The sequence below is a fragment of the Gavia stellata genome, chromosome 2 (assembly GCF_030936135.1).
Source record: "Gavia stellata isolate bGavSte3 chromosome 2, bGavSte3.hap2, whole genome shotgun sequence".
Lineage (NCBI taxonomy): Eukaryota > Metazoa > Chordata > Aves > Gaviiformes > Gaviidae > Gavia > Gavia stellata.
Window position 1 is genome coordinate 88,774,632 of NC_082595.1, and position 21,997 is coordinate 88,796,628.

The 21,997-nt window shown below is 35.2% G+C and overlaps 1 protein-coding gene across 1 annotated transcript in view; it reads left to right on the plus strand.

Annotated features, from left to right (window-relative positions):
- Positions 1–21,997, plus strand: part of CSMD1 (CUB and Sushi multiple domains 1) — a 1,256,706-nt gene that overhangs the window by 1,038,665 nt on the left and 196,044 nt on the right. The window contains exons 29-33 of the mRNA XM_059835885.1: positions 908–1,095; positions 3,393–3,587; positions 10,812–10,928; positions 15,536–15,649; positions 18,181–18,276. Of these exons, the coding sequence (XP_059691868.1) occupies positions 908–1,095; positions 3,393–3,587; positions 10,812–10,928; positions 15,536–15,649; positions 18,181–18,276 (710 nt within the window). The remainder of the gene's footprint in view (positions 1–907; positions 1,096–3,392; positions 3,588–10,811; positions 10,929–15,535; positions 15,650–18,180; positions 18,277–21,997) is intronic.

Here is a 21,997-nt window from a genome sequence, read left to right on the forward strand (position 1 = left end):
ACTAACTGATATAATAGAAAGAAAAATAGCTGGCCACCACACTTGCAAAAAGGTTAAATATTTATTTATTTTGTTTTACAAAGATAATTAGAAAGAAAAAAATCCACTCACTTGACTGAGTCCTTGCCTGCTTTTTTTAATGTAGTTTTAATTTTCTTATATTTTCTTCAGTGTTCCTAGTGTATCCTTTTATCTATCTCTGTATAAATTTCTCATATAAAAGCCTGTGTTTTTATCTTTATGCCGTCTCATCTCAATTAAGTTCCTATGAAAGACATTCCATTCATATTATCTTTATAATTGCTTTTTATAAATATATAAATGTCGTCAAATACGGCATAGCATAGATGGTTTAGTGAGAATAATAATTCACTTTAATTTATCATAATTGTCTGATATAATTTGGGTATGAACAAAGGCAAATTCCAGGATAATGGCCTCTCCATTTGAAAGCCTCTTATTTCTAAAATGGTGAATTTATGTTTGTAATGGGTGGTTTTAATGTCATCCATTTTAGCCAACTAAAAGCTGGACTTTTAATTTAAGCTAGTTGTCTGGATCATTCCTGTGTCATTGGTAAGAGGCAGCCTTTCTGCAACATGTGATTCACTCCGTCTTGAGAAAGGTGTTTAAGACAGGTGTGAGGATATGCTACTTTTTCATTGACTGTAGACAGAGCCTGCTTAATGGCCAGATAGTAGATCTTTTGGAAAGCTGAAGGTGTTCAAATCAATGGTAAAGAGAACTCCATTGAAAGTTAGTGAATTTTCACTGTGAATCATATTTAAAAAGACTTTTCTTTCTGGAGAAGTAAATGTGTTAGGCAGAAGATTGGCAGCCACAGTCACAGTAGCATTTAACTCGAAAAAGAAATGAAGACTTAATTCTCTTTTTCCTTTATTTTCAGTTTCAATATGGAACCCAGTTATGATTTTCTACATATTTATGAAGGGGAAGATTCCAACAGTCCTCTAATTGGCAGTTTTCAAGGCTCACAGGCTCCTGAAAGAATAGAGAGCAGTGGTAACAGCCTGTTTCTGGCTTTTCGCAGTGATGCATCTGTTGGAATGTCAGGATTTGCCATTGACTATAAAGGTACTGCTCTGATCATAATCTGTGGAAACAGAAAGGGAAAGAAATGTTATTTAGTATTTATTGAGACTCAAATCTGTTTACTTCTAGATGAACTCATGCTGAACTGCCAAATACCTCTTTGCATTGATGTAGGTTTTAAAAACTATTTTCTGTAAATGTGTGGAGGAGCACAGAAATCCTCTTTCATGAAAGCTCTTTCACATCATTTATGCCCATTTTCATCTCCCAGAAAAAAAATAGGCATAGAAGATGCACATCAAAAGTAGCATTTGGAAAAGAGTATAGAACAATGGAATTGGCTTACCCAATTAGAATACATGACTGCTGCTGCTTCCTTGCTGATACATACCAATACATTTTCATTTCCACTTAGTTTTTGAATCTACATATACAGTTTTTAATAACTTCTGCTGGACAATATTTGCATTTTTTGGGGGGTACTTGTTACTAGCCAGAGAATGTGTTACGCTGACTGTTTATTAAAGACACACACTCACTTTAAGTGCTGTTTTCTTCTCTGGTCGCAGATTCTGTTTCTGACTTGATTGTCATCTCTGCTGAGATTTATCAAGCTGTTTTTAATCAGCAGAGGTGCTGCCTCAGCTTCTTATTCTTGACAATGGAAGCAAACCACATTAATGTACATTTCAAAAATGAGGGAACAAAAATATCTAAAGAATACGGAAATAACATACCAATTAAAGAGAAGGAGATCAAAAAGAACTATTAAATAATTTTTATATTTAGCCTTCATCTTTCATCCAGCATCATGCATTATTCTCCATGTTGGCAAGGCTTTTCTTCCTAAAGTAACTGTCATATTGTCATAGATGAAATCTTAGTCTGTTTGTTCTTATCTAAACTTGAAACAAAATATAAATAAAATGGGAAAAAAAATTTTTCTCGGCTGTCTTGTTGGCCTGCGAGGAAAGAAAATGACAAGTTGAGCAGAAGGAGATAAAGAGATAAAGATACCCATTGAAAACGTGCATACACATTTTCTCTGTGTGTGTATTTTCTGTTCTCAGCATATGTGTGCCTTTATGCAACTGGAAGTTAAATGAAATAATAAAGAAGTAAAAATGTAGCATATAAGAGCAGAACAGTGTATTTTTAAAAGTTATTATAGTCAATGGGCAGTACGTTATTGCCTAATAATTCAATATTTTTATTAAGTACATTATTTAATATTTTATAAAAAATGTATTACTTTACATTTCTGATTATGGACATCCAGTTTTGCCTTCTGATAATATTCCTTGAGTATTCATTCAAATATGTGCTTTATTAAAATTTAATAAGGGAAGGAGGCATGCTGTAAACTTTGACTATGAATTTGACTTTGAAATTTTTTAATAAAAAATCTTTGTCTCCTATAATGAACTTTATTTATATTAGGTGCATCATTCCCTCCTAAAGAGTTCACATATTCAGCAAAATATTGTTTATAGATGTAATATTACACAGTGTTTTCATAGATTTTAAAGGGACTGAGTTGTGTTTAAGCCTTTTGTAGGAAAAGCATTGCATAGTTATAAACAGCATTGTAGTACTAATATTTTGTTTTCATTGATTTAGCTATAAAGAATGTTCTATGCCTAAATCCTTCCTATTTGAAGATCTCCTCAATCATATTCTTGAAACAGTCATTTCTAACATGAATTACTTCTCCCATCCCTTTTCTTTGTATTTTAACTTGCCAAAGATGATGAATGAAATCCTAGTCTTGTTAAAACCAATGTCTATACTCACATTGACTTCATGATTTTGTACCTATTAGCTCATGCCAGAAAATAACTGTTGTGTTTATTTTGTCAGCCTTCAAGCTCCAGTTATTATTAGATCTTCTTAAATACGAAGCATAAAGGAACAATACATATTAAATATTTAAATTATTCCATAGTATGGCAGCTTTCTAAGCAGAAGTTATTGAGCACTAAGCATGATACTTGGTTAAAAAACATAATAGTGTTAAGTGGTGAATTCTAGAAAAAGTAGTTTTTCTTCTACGCTACTAAACTTCATTGGAGTCATTCAGCTTTTGCAGAGTTCTGCTAACAAAATGTAGAAATAAAATGTTGTTGGTTAGATCCTCCCAGTATAATTTCCTTAGCCAGATAACCAGTCTAATGCAAACTTCCAGATCTTGTAGTAAGCATACAGAAACAAGAAAAATATTTTAATAAGCTGTTGAAAAATGTAAACTGACTGAAAATAACCACTAATAATTGTTCCATTTTATTTTATTTTTTTTTAATTGAAAGTGTATATAGATTTATTTTAATTCATTTTAACAGAAAAGCCACGGGAAGCTTGTTTTGATCCTGGAAACATCATGAATGGGACAAGAATCGGAACAGACTTTAAGCTTGGTTCAACTATTACTTACCAGTGTGATTCTGGATATCATATTATCGATCCTTCAACTATAACATGTGTAATTGGTGCAGATGGAAAGCCAGCATGGAACAGAGCATTGCCATCTTGTAATGGTATGTACTGTTTTCTTACCATTTCCCTTGTCCCCCCAGTGAATTCAGAGTTTCTCAGCCCCTGAGGCTATTTATACTATTTCTATGCATATAGTTTGTATTAAAAAAAATCTGAAGTTAAAAAACAAAAATTATGATATGAATTTTGGACTATAGTTTAGTCATTAATCTACTGTTTTAATTATTTAAAAATATATTTGAATTCTGAAATCAACACATATTGTTACATTCATGATAATGATTACAGTGTAATATGTAAGTTTCCATGGTTTTCCCTTTACATCAGTTTTAGTGGAAGGCTTTTGATCTGTATGAGAATCCATATAAAATAGACTAAATACTAATTATGAAGTATTACTGGCCTATCCATTGTTTCTTTTTATTGTCTTTATTTTGTCTGTTGAGAATTTATTGTTTCTTAGACTGCAAGTAGGGGCAGTCTTTTCAACAAAATGGAGCTTCAATATATGACTGATTTATAATAATTGGGATTTATCTGTGCTCCCACATAGTCTCAAGATGTGTTATTTTCAGGTATTACCTTCCTAGTGATTGTAATTTAGAACTGCATTTTAGAAGGATGTAGCAACTTAGACTATGCATATATTATTTGAATTGTGCTCAGATCAAGGACTGGGGACTGGAAATAGGTTAAGTTGTTAGACTTAAGTTGTTAGACTATTTCCAGGTATGATTTTGATCCAGACCTTATAGCACTCTTTAAGATTTCTTGGTCACAGTAAACATGGGACAGGCGCTGTTCCCAGTAGGCCACCCCCATATTTTTCTGAAAATGAGAGTAGTAGTACTAGTACTATGACAGGTATTTGCTGTGGCCAATCATGCTGTTTGGCCTCAAGACCAAGGAACATGCTCTTGTAGTGTTTAGTGTCCAGTGTAGCCATAGCCATAGTCCTAAAGAAAAAAGGCATGGGAAGCTGATGCAGTGCCTTGCTGATTACCCATAGTGCTTAATTGCTACTTCTTTCCATGACTTCAGCTATGAAAACACCACTCTACTAGACTTCAGTACAAGTCTCACATTACTTCTGGCACTTTGGGTAGTACTCCCTGCCCTGATGCACACACACAAACACACAAAGTAAGAATCATAGAATCATAGAATCATTTAGGTTGGAAAAGACCTTTAAGATCATCACTTCCCAGCATTAACCTAACTGCCAAGTCTACCACTAAACCACATCCCCGAGTGTCACATCTATATATCTTTTAAATAGCTCCAGGGATTGTCGCTTAACCACTTGGTGCTGTGTGGTGTTGGGTGGGTTGTGGCTTGTTGTTGTTGTATGGTGGGGTTTTGGTTTTTTTTGTTTGTTTGTTTGTTTGTGGGGGGTTTTTTTGTTTTGTTTTGTTTTGTTTTTTTTCCAGGTTGGACTTGATGATCTTACAGGTCTTTTCCAACCGTAGTGATTCTGTGATTCTGTGATTCCCTGGGCAGCCTGTTCCAATGTCCGACAACCCTTTCAGTGAAGATATTTTTCCTAATATCCAATCTAAACCTCCCCTGGCACAACTTGAGGCCATTTCCTCTCATCCTACCCCTTGTTACTTGGGAAAAGAGACAGACACCCACCTTGCTACAACCTCCTTTCAGGTAGCTGTAGAAAGCAATAAGGTCTCCCCTGAGCTTCCTTTTCTCCAGACTAAACAACCCCAGTTCCCTCAGCTGCGTCTCATAGGACTTGTGCTCCAGACCTTTCACCATCTTCATTGCTCTTCTTTGGACACGCTCCAGCACCTCAATGTCTTTCTTGTAGTGAGGGGTCCAAAACTGAACACAGTATTCGAAGCGTGGTCTCACCAGTGCAAATATGTGCCTATACGTATACACAAAGGGGCACACAAACACATTTTTATTTTTATATATATATATACACAGACACACACACATACATACACACACATATGTATATATCGTTTGAACTCATCTTTTCAGAGGTGGGCAGAATATCCACAGAATTATGGGTTATGTCAATTTAAGGAAAGGCATGGAGATTGTGGAACAACTCTGTAAAGAAAACCAGTAATTTACCAATGAAACAGAGAACCCAGAACAATGCAAAAGTATGCAACATTTATTTTCAAGCCTTTCAGAATAGAGCAACAGGTCGGTAGCTGCATGCTAAACAGATTTGCCCACAAAAAATGAACGACAATGATGTGTTGTCACTGTTGTTATTATTATTGTTATTAAAGTATCAATTTGTGTAGATTTTATTTAATACCTGCAAGTGTGGCCCTGAGAGCACAGACAGGTTTTAATTTCCCTGATTAGCTTCAGCTGAGATCTCCACTTACAATCGGTGCCCAAAGGCCCAGGAGATCTATTTAAACCCTGCCCTGGGCCTTTACTCCCTGCCTAAATAATGTTATATGTGCTTGTTTAAAGTTCTGTTTCTAATCCTCCTGGGTCAGACCAGATCCTGGACCAGGCCATCCTGAATGGTCCTCAAACCTACCCTCTAATTAGCTTATCTTCTCTATGGACACACTGTACATATCATCACTGAAGTTGGAAGGGACCTCCGAAGATCACTTACTCCAACCTCCTTGCTCAAGCAGGGTCATGTGGAACAGATTGCCCAGGACTGTGTCCAGTTGGTTTTGAATATCTCCATGGATGGACACTCCACAACCTTTCTGGGCAACCTGTGCCCATGTTTTACCACCTGCACAGCAGAAAAGTGTTTTCTTGTGTTAGGATGGAATGTCATGTGTTTTGATTCGAGATCGTTGCCTCTTGTTCTTTGAGTGGACACTGCTAAGAAATAAAAAATTAGGGGAAATGTTCTTTTGAATTCTCTGTTTTCTACACCCAGAAATAAAGGTCTAAAACAGACAGACAGAGCTCCTAAAACAATACCTGTATTTTAACAAAATAGACATCAGTATCTCATACTGAGTTCATTTTGAGGATCATCCAATAGATAATTAAAAATCAAAAATTTTACAGGAGATTATTTTCCAACATAAATAGTTTAGTACTGTATTGACAATAACTAATATATGTAACTTTCTTTTGATTTGTTAAAATTGCTAATTGTTAAAATTGCTAATTGTTAAAAATGCTGAAACAAGGGATAGAAGATAAATTAGTTAGCCATAGATCTGAGACATAATTTTAATTTTCTGCCTCAAAAATTATAATTCTTATTCCAAGGTGAAAATTAATGCAGTATTGAGATGCTTGTGCTATCTATTCTAAATAACATTGGGTGTAAACAGAAGCAGAAATTACTAACGGAAAGATTGGGTATCTTGACACTGTTAAATCTGAGTAAAACTAAACTGGAATACATGCTTGTGGAAGTACTTTAAGTCTATTTATCTAGTACGGTTTACGGTGTGTTCCATTTCAAAACACATGCTCTTATGACTTCAGTTAAGGTGTGGAGGTTTTTAAAGTATTGTTTACATGGCTACTAGACTTGTGTCTCTAGTATGTAGTAAACCATACTAGATAAATAAATATTTATTTATTTATACTCCTTTGTGGAGTCTTAAATAACTGTTTAATAAAATAATAGACTTGATTTATGAGAAGGACAAAAATCTTCAATCATGGGTTAAAATGAAACCACAGATTACTGAGGACTGCACGAGGTCTTTGGATCCCTGTAAGTCTTATTTTACCATAGTACTGTAATGATAGCTGTGCCAAAGATCCAAAGGAGGTGGAGTGAAGAATCCTTCTTTTTGTAACAGGGCATGGTTTTGAGTAAAATTGAGACAATAATAATTCAAAGTAAAAGAGCAATGATGTGAGTGGAAAGTGTAAACAAAATAAATTATGTTTAAATCTTAGAATCATAGAATCATAGAATCATTTAGGTTGGAAAAGACCTTTAAGATCATCAAGTCCAACCGTAAACCTAACCCTGCCAAGTCCACCACTAAACCATGTCCCTAAGTGCCTCATCCACACATCTTTTAAATACCTCCAGGGATGGTGACTCAATCACCTCCCTGGGCAGCCTGTTCCAATGACTGACAACCCTTTCAGTGAAGGTGTTTTTCCTGATATCCAATCTAAACCTCCCCTGGTGCAACTTGTGGCCATTTCCACTTGTCCTATGGCTTGTCACATGGGAGAAGAGACTAACACCCACCTCTTTACAACCTCCTTTCAGATAGTTGTAGAGAGTGATAAGGTCTACCCTGAGCCTCCTCTTCTCCAGAATGAACAACCCCAGTTCCCTCAGCCGCTCCTCATAAGACTTGTGCTCCAGGCCCCGCACCATCTTCGTTGCCCTTCTCTAGACACGCTCCAGCACCTCAGTGTCTTTCTTGTAGTGAGGAGATCAAAACTGAACACAGTATTTGAGGTGCGGCCTCACCAGTGCCAAGTACAAAGGTACAGTAGGTATATAGATATGAAATACAGATCCATTATATAAAACATATTTATACATAATTTTAAGGGTAGGAGTCGTATAGGAGGCCAGAACCAAATACACTCAGGATCACCTTTGTTGTCACATAAAGACCTCTTGTAGTATACAACTTAATCCAGTCAAAACTGAAAATACCAAACAAAAATGCTCATGATGCAATTTTAGCACAATGTTCTGAGTTTATATTTCTTCATTTATACTGATAATTAATTGCCCATTTTTGAAATTCTTTAAAATATTGGATGAAAAACATTACAAAATTTAAAGCATGAAAAATGGAAAAGAACCTAAAATGAGTGCTGTATAGTAAATACTAAGCATCTCTGAAACTTAGTGTCTTAGTTCTTTAAGTCAATTACCCCAATTAAGTGAATTAATTCAACTTTATTTTCTTTGTGGTGTGGTTTTTATTGGTTTTTTTAAGGTAGCATTTTACAGTAAGACATGATGAAAACAAATTTCTTATTTATCTAGGTAGTGGAAAGTCTTAGGCATACTGTTTTTGTTATTAATTTCACAATCCTTAATGAAGTTATTAAAATACATCCTCTGAAAGTGTAGGTTTTGCTCACTAAAACAAACATTACTTCTAGTCAAAACTGAGAGCTCTTTTTAGGATATTTTGACTGCCACAGAACTGCACTGATAAATTTTGCAGCCTTAACCTACAAGAAGACTTTTCTTGCATCTTTTTTAGCCTAAGCACTCACAGGCTTTCTTTACAGAGTGGATATACTACAAAGATGTTATCATAAATATTATCAAAGATATTATCCAAAACATATCTAAAAATAGGAAAACACATTTTAGGAGGGAACATTTTTACAACTCCATAACTTTGGAATTCGTTTTAAATGACGCATAAGTGATATACTTTCATTCCAGTGAAATGATCATGACTTGAGAATTCCATCTAGTATTTAGAAGATATGTGGCTTAGTTTCTGGCATCCTCAAAGCAAGAAGAAAAAAAAATATAAAGGTTTTAAATTCATGGCATGAACCAATTCCTTGTGATATTTGAGTTTCTCCTCTGTCACATAATCCTACTCAGCCTACGGATAAACTTCTCCTCTTCTATCATTACATTGGATATTTGAATAATTCATGCAAGCAGCTAAGAGAAGACACAGATTTGAAGCATTAATTGCTGCCTGTGTAAGGAAGTTAAACTTGTAAAGATATTTCAAGTGTGGCTTTAAAGCCCAGTTGCTGTCAGGGAGCAGAAAGAGCATGTCTGCTCCACAAGGGCAGATGAGCCAGGAGCCGAGGATAACCAAAGCACAGGCTGTGCCCTCACTCACTGGGCACAGTCCCGCAGCACATGAGCTGGGTCAGCAGAGCTGGGAGCTGGTAACAGGGTCCTTTGACAGTCCCAGACCAATGAGCTTGTCCACTTGGACCCCAGGTACTTCTCCTCAGAGCTGCATTCCAGGCAGTTTTTAAAATGTAATCTGCTGTATGTAAGATTCCCAGAGAGGAGTAACGTTGGTTTACTTTGTTCCTTATAGTAGAACGTAATTGTTTAGATTATGCAATGATCTTTTCCTTGCTTAAAAACAAAAGTAATGTGACTATTCTAGATTTTTGTAATTTAGTTTGTCTATTTATTTATTTTTAAAATAATTTCACTCTTGGCTTATTGGGTAAAATAACAGTGTGCAACAATCTTTTATTCTTGTAAAATCTATAGTTTTTAGTAGTGTTTGATGAAATCTTTTGTCCCCTCCCCCCAAAAAAAGGACTAGATTGCATGTAACTAATGTAATTATTATAAGACTTACATTTTAGTGAAGGTTTTGATAGGAAGCCAAGCCTTTCCATTAGTTCTCAAAAGTTGAGAAGAGTGACAACAATACTTTGTTTTCATTGTATAGAAATGGATTTACTGAATATCCAGCACAAGGAGATATTTTAGCTTAAAAATAACCACTCTTTATGTTTGTTATTTCTCCAAAAACACATATCTCTCTCATCCACTCCCTGCTTTGGCTTTTCCTGAGAAATCCTTGAAACACAGACTTCCTACGATGTCATGCTTTCACTTATAATTGGTAAATCCAGCAGTCCCTCAGCATGTCACATTTATTGCCCATACATGGAAGGAACATACCATGCATGCTTGTTCATTTTTTTCTCATGATATGGGCATAACTGCTACATAATGCCTGACTAGTCTTGAAGGTTGGGGCTCTGCTGTCCTTAATGTCACTATCCCTTCTAACCTTTCTAGCTGTAAAGAGTTTCTCATATGAATCCAAAGATTTTTTAATATGTCTAAACTATATGCTTTTTTGATAATTATCTAGAAAGTTATGAAAAGCAAGGTAATTCAAGCATACATTCACAAAGTAGAATCCATGGCATTCTGTGCAGTGTAGTGTTAGCATATCTGCATATTCCCCTGAGACCAAGACAACTGTCTTGTGCCGTTTAATTATGCAGTACCATATTTTTTTCCGAGCTTTTTTTTCACAGATACATAGATAGCTAGATATATGCATACATTCAAATTGAAAAAAAACACCTAAATTCTGTGTTTACAGTTTCTTTCAACTAAATATTTTATACTTCCAGTCCTATATGAATACTTGCAGTCAAGTAAAACTCTCATGTATTTTAATTTTTAAAAAATTGTAATAAAAACTATATCCTGAGAAAGAACCATTACATATGTCATTATAGGAAAGCCAAACAAAAGCAAAACTGCTGAACTGTCACTTTGCAATCTTTAGGTTTTCATTTTCAGACTGAACTAATACAGACAACTGTAACTAATGTAACACATTTCTTTTTTGTTTTATTTCCAGCACCATGTGGAGGGCAGTATACTGGATCAGAAGGAGTGGTTTTATCACCAAGTTATCCTCATAATTACACTGCTGGACAGACTTGCCATTATTCAATAACTGTACCTAAAGAATTTGGTAAGAATTTTTTCTATTCATTTATCAGTCATTAATCATTGTTCTACTGTTCAAATATCCTTCATGTATAATAGTGACCTTAGATTTTCAATATATTGCAAATTGCTTATCAAAAATAAATGTATTCTTGACAAAGAAATTGATTCTAGGGTTTTGACCTTTTACTTCTCCCTAGAGCAATCAATAGACTTCAGCTAAGCCATCTTTGTCTGCTATCCTGAATACTTTTATTGACTACATCATTCATCATCATACGATAATCATTCATTCCAGCTTCCTGCAAAGTAAAATCAGTTGTCAAAAAACAAGCATCAAGTGTTCTCTTATATTTTAACTTTCTGGTTTTTGTGTTTTAACAAGGGCAAGATGAGTAGGATCACATTTAACAAGTACAGCGGAGGGAAAGAAAACAATTTTACATAAAAGTGCCAGAAGTATTTGTGAAAAATCACAAAATTGGTTCTTTCAATGTGTCAAAATACTTGGACAAAATCTCTAAAACTTGTGCAATTTTATGCAGAGCATGGTCTTCTGTAAAGCAGGTTTCCCTAATTCAAGTCCAGACAAACAGCAGTAAGATCCATTTTACTACTTACTTACCAAAAGACTGAATACACAGCAATTTAGTGTGTTTAGAACTTTTTATATGCAATGAAACCTGTAAAAACTCAGCACTTTTTTCACCAAGGAATTTGGAAAGCTGCTGACAGAAGCAGTTAGAGATTTACAGGTTGAGAGCTTGGGAAAAGTTTATTACACCTGCTAATAATAATTCATAATGTGACTCTAGTATTGAAGTCTTCATTATTAGTCTTTTTTATTACTATTATTTGAGACAAGCTCAATGTTTTTGTTCACAATTTTTGTTCACAGCTTTGTAGTAAGAAAATTATTAATTCCATTTTCATCATGTTTTAGAAAGTTAGTTCTTACATTTCATCAGCATTTCTTCAGAAAAAAAGAAATACATTTGCACAGTAGATACTTGCAACAACTATGGTTAAATAATTATCAAATTAAATATATTTTAATTAGTTATTGTCCTATTTCAAAAACCACAATATGTATCATGTAAGTTATTCATTAATGTTTTGGGGGATGGTAGTAACACAAATCCTTGAGATTTGTACTACAGGAAAGTTTAAAAGTACTCTGTATTCTTTATTATAGTTTTGACTTTTCTACAAGAGAAAGTGAGCTTTGATAGGACATAATTCTTATTTTTTCTGCTAGAACTGTGTACAAAGCAAGAAAATAACCAGTAGAACAAGAAAATAACTGGAACTTATAAAAAAGATCCCTCAAATCATTCAGAGTGATTAGCTCCCCAAGACAGCAGTTACAGTGAAATGCTATTGGAGCTTTACAGAGGGATACATTTATCCAATTCGAGGCTTTATTACACAATATTTTTCACTCAAATTCCGATCAAGAACATGTGAAATATCTCTAGGTCCATACCAGTAGTTGTAAAGTTCATTGAAATAATTATATTGTGTTTATTTTTTTGGTGTTTAATTAGTATATTGAATAATTGGATATTATCACAATTTAGAAGTTTTTAATAAATAATGCTCAAAATTTCTTATTTTACTATATGCTATTTAAAAATTATACAACCCTTTCACCAATCATCTAAACAAATAAATATTTTTATTCTTATTTGTTAGAAAGAGAAACTGACACAAGTAGAATCTATAGTGAACATTTAAAATGCTTAACAACTACGTGACAAAATTATTTCTCTACACTAGATCTTATGACTGTCCTGACTTGAAGAGGTCCTGACAGAAAAGTTACTTGAAAGTACTGACCATAAACAAAAATTCGAGCCAATCCTTTTTAATTTGTGATACAAATTTTCTTTTAAAAAGATACGTTTTTAGCAGTTCTAATAGGTTTAGGGATTGAAGAACATTGCAGTAACTTTAATTCGAGTTGATAATATTTTGCACAAAGGATGCCCTTGCAGCAATGAAGACTAACTGCACACTAGCCTGCACTAGGAAGGATGTGGCCTGCAAGTTGAGAGTAGGTACTGTTTATCTCTTCACAGCCTTCATGAAGTAGCATCTGGAAACTATGTCTATAGTTTTGTGCTTTCAAATTACAAGGCACAGATTGGTAAAATAGAACAAGTCCAACAGAGAGCCAGCAAGATGATTAGGAGGCGAAGCACAGTAAAAGGAAAAGTTGAAGGAAGTCCAGCCTGGAGAAGATAAGTGAAGGAGGACCCTTTCTTCCAGAAATATGCAGTGAAAGAACAAGTGGCAGTAGTCACAAGTTGTAACAGAATAAATTCCAACTGGACATAAGGAAAACATTCTTCAACATGACAGCAATTAAGTAGAGGTAGCTTGAAGAAGATTTCTTGCCAATTTTCAAAATTAGCTCAGAAAAAGACTTGAGCAACCTAATTGAACTTCAAAGTTAGCCCTGCTTTTAAATTCAGGAGGTTGGACTATGCAATTTCTTTTTAAAAAAAGTTTAAAACATTAAGAACTTTACAAGAAGTTGGAAAATACAATCTGTACAGAAATTCTGCTGCAGTGAAGACCCATGGTTTGTATACAGAATCTGGAATAGGTGTAATTTTAAAATAGATTCCTCCCTTATCAATAACATATGGGTGGCTGGAGTGATGAAGTAATATTTTTATTGACTTGATTTTACTAGTTTATTATTTCGTGTTTCTATTGCTATCTGATATTTCAATTCAGTGAACCATTTGATATTTACTAGTGAGATGTGTCATGTAATTGCATGATTTGTTAATATACTTTAAATTACTTACATCTGAAGTATAAATTAAGTGTAGCAATATGTCAAAACCAGTAGCACATGGATATTTTTAATATTTGATCAGTTTTTATATTATTTCTGATAAAATAAGTACTAATACAGTTACAAAAATAGCCAAATCAATAAGTTTACAACATCTTCCTCAGATTAAAGCTGGATAAACAACTAATCATGTATGACAATAGATGCTCCCTAACAGTTGCTAAGGTTGGTAATGAAATTTTGGTAAAAAACTTTCCTTTTTAGAGATTCCGTTTTCTTATTCTCATAGGTACCTATGCAATAAGGAACAAGACTTGTTTGATTGGAGAGCACACTTTTGGAGAAGAGTGATTTAAAAATCTTTTTTTAAAATTAAAAATAAGGAAATAATGAAAAGCACATCAGATTCTTACTACTTATGGTTAATGCAACTGTTTTATCATGGTAGACAAAAAATTAGCTTGGAAAGGATTAATGCAGGAATCCACTGGTGTCTCGTTAAAGGGCAAAGCAATTTGGCAGAAAATAAACCCCTTTCCATTCCAGCTTGTCCTCAGATATCAGAAGGGCTGCGGGCGGCTGGGCTTGGATTTTGAGTGATGCCCAATTCTCTGTGTTACAAGTCTGGTCACATTCAATATATGTATTAAACTCTCACAATTACGGATGCACTCGTAACACCATACACTTTCAGTCTAGTCATGTTGCATGAACTAGCACGGCCACACTTAATGAATTTGGTGGTGTTCAATGAGAAGTCTCACAGCTAGATTAATGAATAGTGCAGTTTATTGAAGCAACAGATGCACAAGTTCTTTTGGATTGCTGGCGATAAAATTACTGCCTGCAAAGCATGGGCAAATACCAAGAATATGAGTAATATAGCCTGGCTACAAGCACATGAAGTTATAAAACAGCTCTATAGAGATTTCTAAGTCTCCCAGGGAAGCACTCGGTATAACCAAGTGTTCGAATCTTACCCAAAGGCATCCCTATGAGGGGGGAGAGAGAGGCTCAGCCCGTTGACTGATCCCAGGTGTCAGAGGTGGTGTGCGATGGTATCTTCCCGGACATGCCTCCTCTCTTAAGCCATTTTTATATTATTTGTCCTTAACAGGTGGAGCTTGAGTGACTCTAGTCATACATATCTCTATTGTAATTGGTGTAAAAGTTTCTTGTTCTGCTTTTAAAGGTATAGACTAAGAAAAATCCAGAGCGCAAGCTCAGTGAGGGGTGGTCGCACCTTGGAGGTGGGTAGCTTTGGGATGGAGGTGTGTTTTTTGCTATTATAATGAGATTATAATGAGCAAAGTTCACCCAAAGGATAGTATTTTGTCAAAAAATGACAGACTGTTGGCTCAGGGTGGTAAATATGCATCTCAGGGTGGTAAATATGCAGCTCAGGGTAGTAAATATGCAGCTTGTCAGTTCCATAGTACCTTCCAGTTCCTGTCTTACCACAAAGCCTGGCCATGGTGTCTTCAGTGCACACTACCCTCCATGCAGTTTCTCTTAGATTCAGCACACGAAGTTCCCCTGGCGTTGCCAACATCTAAGGTTGCCTAGGGAACTCCTGCAGGATAGATTCCTTGCATATCTGCCACACTCCACCCTGAAGATATCTTCAATGCTGTACCTTTCCTTAAAATGTGAATGTAAATTTAATTCCTAAGTAACCTCCAGCAATTATTCCATAACTAGTAACTAGGACAAGCAAAAATATCCCATTAAATTTGTTTTTAAAGACTAGGTTCTTGTTTTAACTTCCCTTTTTTTGTTTTTTTTCACTCTCTTTTTCTTTCTTTTTTTGTTTTGAAATGTAGTTGTATTTGGGCAATTTGCCTATTTTCAGACAGCTTTGAATGATGTGGCAGAATTATTTGATGGAGAAAACTCTCAGGCTAGACTTCTTAGTTCACTGTCTGGATCCCATTCAGGTAAGTCATAAAGTTTAAATTTCTTTAACAGCTACGTATGGAATAAATAAATCAGGAGAATGTTATGAATTTCCTTTGGAAATATAATAATGAAGTAATTGGACAGGATACCAGAAGAAATGGAAGACCTTTCTAAATCTCTGAATCAAGACATTCTTCTGAAACATATGGTTGAGGCAAGAACTGATCACTGGGATGAGTGCAGAAATAATTGAATGAAATTCTCAGATCTTTATGTAAGAGGGCAGATTGGATAGTATAATTATCTTCTCTGCCCCTTAACTCTGTGAATTACACATCTACATTTTCTGAATGTCTAATTTAAACACAAATTACTTGTATTCACAAAATGCAATTATCTGTATGCAAACATGCACTTAGACTAAAAGCAGGCCAGCTGTTGCATTCAGGTAACTATAGCAAAATGTTGACCCTGTGAATCATAATTAAACTTATGTGGATTTCAGCATGGCCAGAATTTCCAATGTATGCATATATAATGACTATGTTCATCTTAAGTGGATAATACACAAATATCTTTCTGCAGCTATGAAAGTGTTTTGTCATATACTCCTAGTATTTAGGAGAATTTGTATGTGAGTTTAAGATTTTTGCAATCCAGGGCTTTTCATGGCTTCTTGGTTTTCAGTTTGAATAACTGGAGAAATACTTGGTATTAAAAGAATGTAACATATCTATTTGATTTATAGAAAATATTTTATTATTTGAAAAATTCAACTCATCATTTTCCTCTGGGAAATCCTAGCTATTTGTGTCATAATAAGAGTTCACAAATTAATTTTAAAATTTGTTTAATTACTGGCAACAGTTCAGCGACAAAACAAAATATTTGCTTTTTAATGTTTAAATTTAAGAGACAATTAATTTAAGCACCCAATTTTACTGCATCAAACATATAAAAAAGTTGAAACTAATTTCTCTTTTCATACCAGATATTTGAAAATAATTGAAGGGAATTTAAACTTGTGTTTTTTACTTATTACTTGTGACATATCTGATTTACATTGGTTTAGGATACGATTCTGTTACATGGAATCACTAGTTACAATAACATAAAACTAATATAAGTGAAAGAATTATAAAATCTATTTATCCTGTCATCTAAGATATCTTAAATTAGTGCATTATCATTAATTTCAGTAGAATTTCCTAAAATATTGGTTGATATAATCCAATGAGAATAAAACCAGTTGTCATACAGAGTGGCATCCTTGCAGTGTGAAAGTCCTGTAATTTTGTCTGTAGTGATTCATTACTGAACTTCTATCATGACTGTAGATAGATATCTCAGGAAAGGAGGTAAAGTACATTAAACATCTTTATTAATCCTCAAGTCAATATATAAAATTTGAAATGCTATTAGAAAGTTAATAATGTAATATAGTTCATCTGTGACTATATATTTTATTGAAGCAACTACATGAAACGAGTCATGGATCTGTTCTTTCTCATTTCAGTTTTAGTTTTGAAACGGTAAACATCACATGAAGATCCCCTGTGGCATTTTTCAAATACTTTTAATTGTTTAATGTGTTATGCAAGGCAAGGTAAAGCTGTCAGTCACAGAAAAAAGTTAACCAAAAATTTTGTCTCCAAATGACTGTAGGGTTCCCCAGACAAGTATCACACACAGAATCACACAGAATCATTAAGGTTGGAAAGACCTGTAAGATCATCAAGTCCAACCATCAACCCAACACCACCATGCCCATTAAACCATCTCCCACAATGCCACGTCCACACATTCCTTGAACACCTCCAGGGAGGCTGACTCCACCACCTCCCTGGGCAGCCTGGTCCAAAGCTTCACCACTCTCTCCGTAAAGAAATTTTTCCTGATATCCAGTCTAAACCTCCCCTGGTGCAACTTGAGGCCATTTCCTCTTCTCCTGTTGCTAGTTACATGGGAGAAAAGACGAACACCCACCTCACCACAACCCCATTTCAGTTGTAGAGAGTGATAAGGTCTCCCCTCAGCCTCCTCTTCTCCAGGCCGAACAACCCCAGTTCCCTCAGCTGCTCCTCATAAGACTTGCGCTCCAGACCCCTCACCAGCTTTGTCGCCCTTCTCTGGACACCCTCCAGCACCTCAGTGTTCTTCTTGTAGTGAGGGGCCCCAAACTGAACACAGTATTCGAGGTGCAGCCTCACCAGTGCCAAGTACAGGGGCACTATCACTTCCCTCCGCTTGCTGGCCACACTGTTTCTGATATAGGCCAGGATGCCGTTGGCCTTCTTGGCCACCTGGGCACTTACTGGAGCTCTAGTTGCAACAGCTGCAGTAAATGTCAGAAAGTTTAAGTTGTTGAATCATGAAGTCTTTTTATTCTGACGAGTTTTCAAACCTCCAATGGCAAATTTAATTTTATACACTGTTATTTACATTTTCTTTAACTGTAGAGGAAAACAAAAACCTGTGTATTTTAACAGTATATTTGATTATGTACTGAAGAGTTGTAACTGTTGTTTCTGTTTTGCATATTTAATTGATTTTCTGTTTTCATTTGTAGGAGAGACATTGCCTTTGGCTACATCTAATCAAATTCTTCTGCGATTCAGTGCTAAGAGTGGGGCATCAGCCAGGGGGTTCCACTTTGTTTACCAAGGTAAACATGTCTCCTTTTGGTGGAAGACATTAGTGCCAGTCTCACACAGTGTATTATTTTGAATTCTTCTTAGGTCTTAAAGTATTTCTTTAAATATGGGTGTAGTCTTAACCTTTTTCCAGCCATCAGGGACTTCTCCTGATGGCAGACTGGCTTCATAACGGCAGTTGTCTCTGGTGCATCCTATATGTCCCCATGGACTTGGATATGTCCAGCCTCTCTCAGTAGCCTGTAGTCTGTGGCTCCCTTACTCCTGAGTGTTCATGTCCTCCTCAGACTATAGAAGTACATGGGAGGACTGTGAAGGCAAGGTGAAAAAGGCATTTAATATTTAAATATTTTCTACATCATTTGTCATTAGGTTGTCCACACCCCATATCTCCCCAATACCTCAACATACCCACATATATTTTAAAATTCCCTTTTTAATTAACATACCTGTAGACTGTTCCCCTAATGTCCTTTGCTAGTTTTCACTCCAGCTAGACTTGGACTTTCCTGATTTTTGTTTCTAAGTGCCTGAGCAATGCTGTCATACTCCTGATTTATTACCTGTCCTTGCCTCCACTTGTGGTATGTTCCCTTTTCGTATTTAAATTGTTTGAAAAGCTCCTGGTCTAGCCCTACAGGCTTTCTGCCCAAATTCCCAGTCTTCCTGCACAATGGGATAATTTGTTCCAAGGCTCTCAAATCTCTCTCAAAAAACTCACCAGTATCCTTCCATTTCACGCCTATTCCTTAGGAGAGTCTGTGTACCAACTTCATGAATAGGCCAAAGTCTGCTCACCTTAATTCCAATCTTCAGACAGTTCCTCAACTTCATCTTCTTGCGATCCTTGCAGCCCAAGCTGGCATCTATATCCACATGCACAAGCAGCTCTTCTCTGTGAGGAGCTGGCCAGGTTATGGCTACTTAATTTAGTTACCTGATAGAATATCTATTAAATCTAGCCAGTGTTTTTCTTGACTAAAATGAGTAGGGACAAGACCATAGAACTTGTTTTCTAGACACAGTGAATATTATATTCAGTTTTGAACAAAAGGAGATATACATCTTTATTTTGTATTGAGTTGGATGTAAGTTGCTAGACTGCTATGGATTAGAGGAGGCACATATTTGATCTCTGCTAAAAGCCAGATTTCCCTGAGATGAAAGTGCAAACATGCCACTGGATAGCATTTGCAATGGGCACTGGAAATCCACCCAGAATTGCTAGCTTCATTTTGGAATTCAATAAATCAATAAAAATAAAATCAGTAGATTTGTTACACAATATCAACATTCCAACAATTTCTGATTTATATTCAGTCATTATAATGACACAGAAAATAGGTCTTGTGTTTCTAGTGAACAAATATCCAGTTACCTGAAACAGATATTAAAACAAAATGAAAGATTTTATACTTTTATACTTAATTGTATACTTAACATTTATTTTATACTTAATTTTTCCCCCATCCAATTACAGTTGCTGTATGAAATAGTGATCATTTTCTAACAAAAACAATAGAAAAATATATTTTGGGATTTGTTCTATACTGACAGTTACTCACTTAACAAGTGAGTACAGCATAAGAGCTGTTAGGAGAATCTTATATTCGCCTAAAGTCTTTATCCATAGAAGTACTGTTCATTTCAGCTTTCTGAAGATATAAAGAAAAAGAAAAGAAAAATAAAGAAAATATTTTCAAGTACTTATGAAAATCTCAGTTCTGGATATGTATAGGCAGCATAATGTTGTCGAAACAATATAGCTGTGCTTCAACATGTTTTTGCCACCTACAGTTTCAGAGTTTAGTTTGACTGAAGTTAGCTTGGATTCTGCATCACACATTATTCCTCAGTGCAATACTATAAAGAGAGGGTAAAAATACCAAAGACAATTTCAATCTTACCTCATGAATATCTGTAGCTCAGCTCAAGGTTTTTGGGGAGTTTACTTAATTGTATTAGTATTGATCAGTACTCCCAGTTGATGTTTCAAGAGCTTTTGTTCAGTCTGCTAAGAAATTCTATCTTCTTGGAGAGCTTGGAGGGAAAATTGATATGGCAGAGACCATAAGGCAGTTTCAGTATTGAAGGGTGGGTGGCAGATATAAGACTTGCAGGTCTCTTCCTGACCCAGCTGAATTTGAGGAGGTATTACGGGCCTGTCAGCACACTGCAGTTGTAATGCAAGAATGAGACAGCATGCCCAAGTCTGTAGCATGCTTCTAGGCAGCTTAGTACACTAATTTGATCCATGTATCTGCAGTCTGGTGACACCTGGAGCAGTGCTTACAAGTCCATTGCCTGTACAGGCAACAAATGAAGTCTGTGCATTTCACAAGATGTATTGCATACACACCCAATAAGCTTAATGAGACAGTCATTGAATGCTGTGGCTTGTTATGCACTAGCTTTTCAGCTTTACTAAATTGAAGTATAAAAGTAGGTTTGGATAGTTTTAAATAATATTACCAAGCTTCTTTTTTTAAAAAAAAATGTGGGTGGTTTTTTTTTATATTGGCGCACAGTCATGGTTTGACACAGCAAGTTAATGGAAAGAACTGTCTCACCTCAAGAATATTTCCATAGTTGTAAGCAGCTTGTTGGGACTGTTCAAACTTCTTCTGGATGATGTTTTTAACCCTTCTTACTTCTGTGTTTAAAGAAAGATATCACCATGATGCACACTCTACTTTGGATATAGCTCAAGATATCAGTACCTGCCCTTTTTACACATCAAAAGCATCATCTGTGTTTAAATTTATCATGCACAATTAATTGGAAAAAAGAGGGAATATAAACTTCTGGAATTAGAAAACAGCTTTCAGCGTTTGAGTTCTTATCAGCCATTTGCATATGAATGACACCTTTCTGTCTTATTCTATTTGGTTTTCATATGCCTAAAGTGTTTAGTTATCTTTTGCTGCTTTTAAACAATTTATAGTGATACAAAGCCTCAATTCTATTAGCTGTATGCCTATACACACACACACACTGCTGTTGAACAGTAAAGTCTCCAGGTGAACACAATAATATGCCTCATTTCAGACATTTGTTTGGACTACACTTACTTTTTAGTGACTGTAAGAAATAGATTTTAACAAATGAGAAGTGTTTTCTGCAGCAACAGAAAATAAGTCACATTATTTGTCTCAAGAGAATCATGAAACTATTTGAATATCCAGTTTTTTTAATATATTTTAAAATATATCTTAAGACCTTTTTTTAATACACACATGTATGTATACATATATTGGTTAATGAGTTAGTGGTATTTAATAAGCTCTATCATTCTGAGATTTTTCTCTCTTCTTTTGAAGGATGTGATCATATTTCCAACAACTGCCTGCTTGCTAGCCGTCTAAATACTCCAGTGAATAACATGCACTCTCACATTAAACACAGTAGTCTGGTCTGCAAAGTCAATAATTTTATTTATTGCCCTCTATTCCAGGTTGACCTTCTTCCCTGTTCACTTTTCCACTGGGATGATTTCAATTTTGTTTCACAGCAGTATGAAACACTTACTAAAAGATGGAGGATAATTACTATAGAAAATGGAATGTCTCTGTGATACAGCTTGAGAAGTCTGGGTTGACAACGCTATAGACAAAAACTAGGAGGAAGGCTAGAGGGGAAAAAAGTTATTGCTTGCATTATTTCACATTCTGGTTTGAGCAAGGAACAGATGCGTTTTGTAGTTTTTGATTCAGATATAATGGCTTTTGCAAT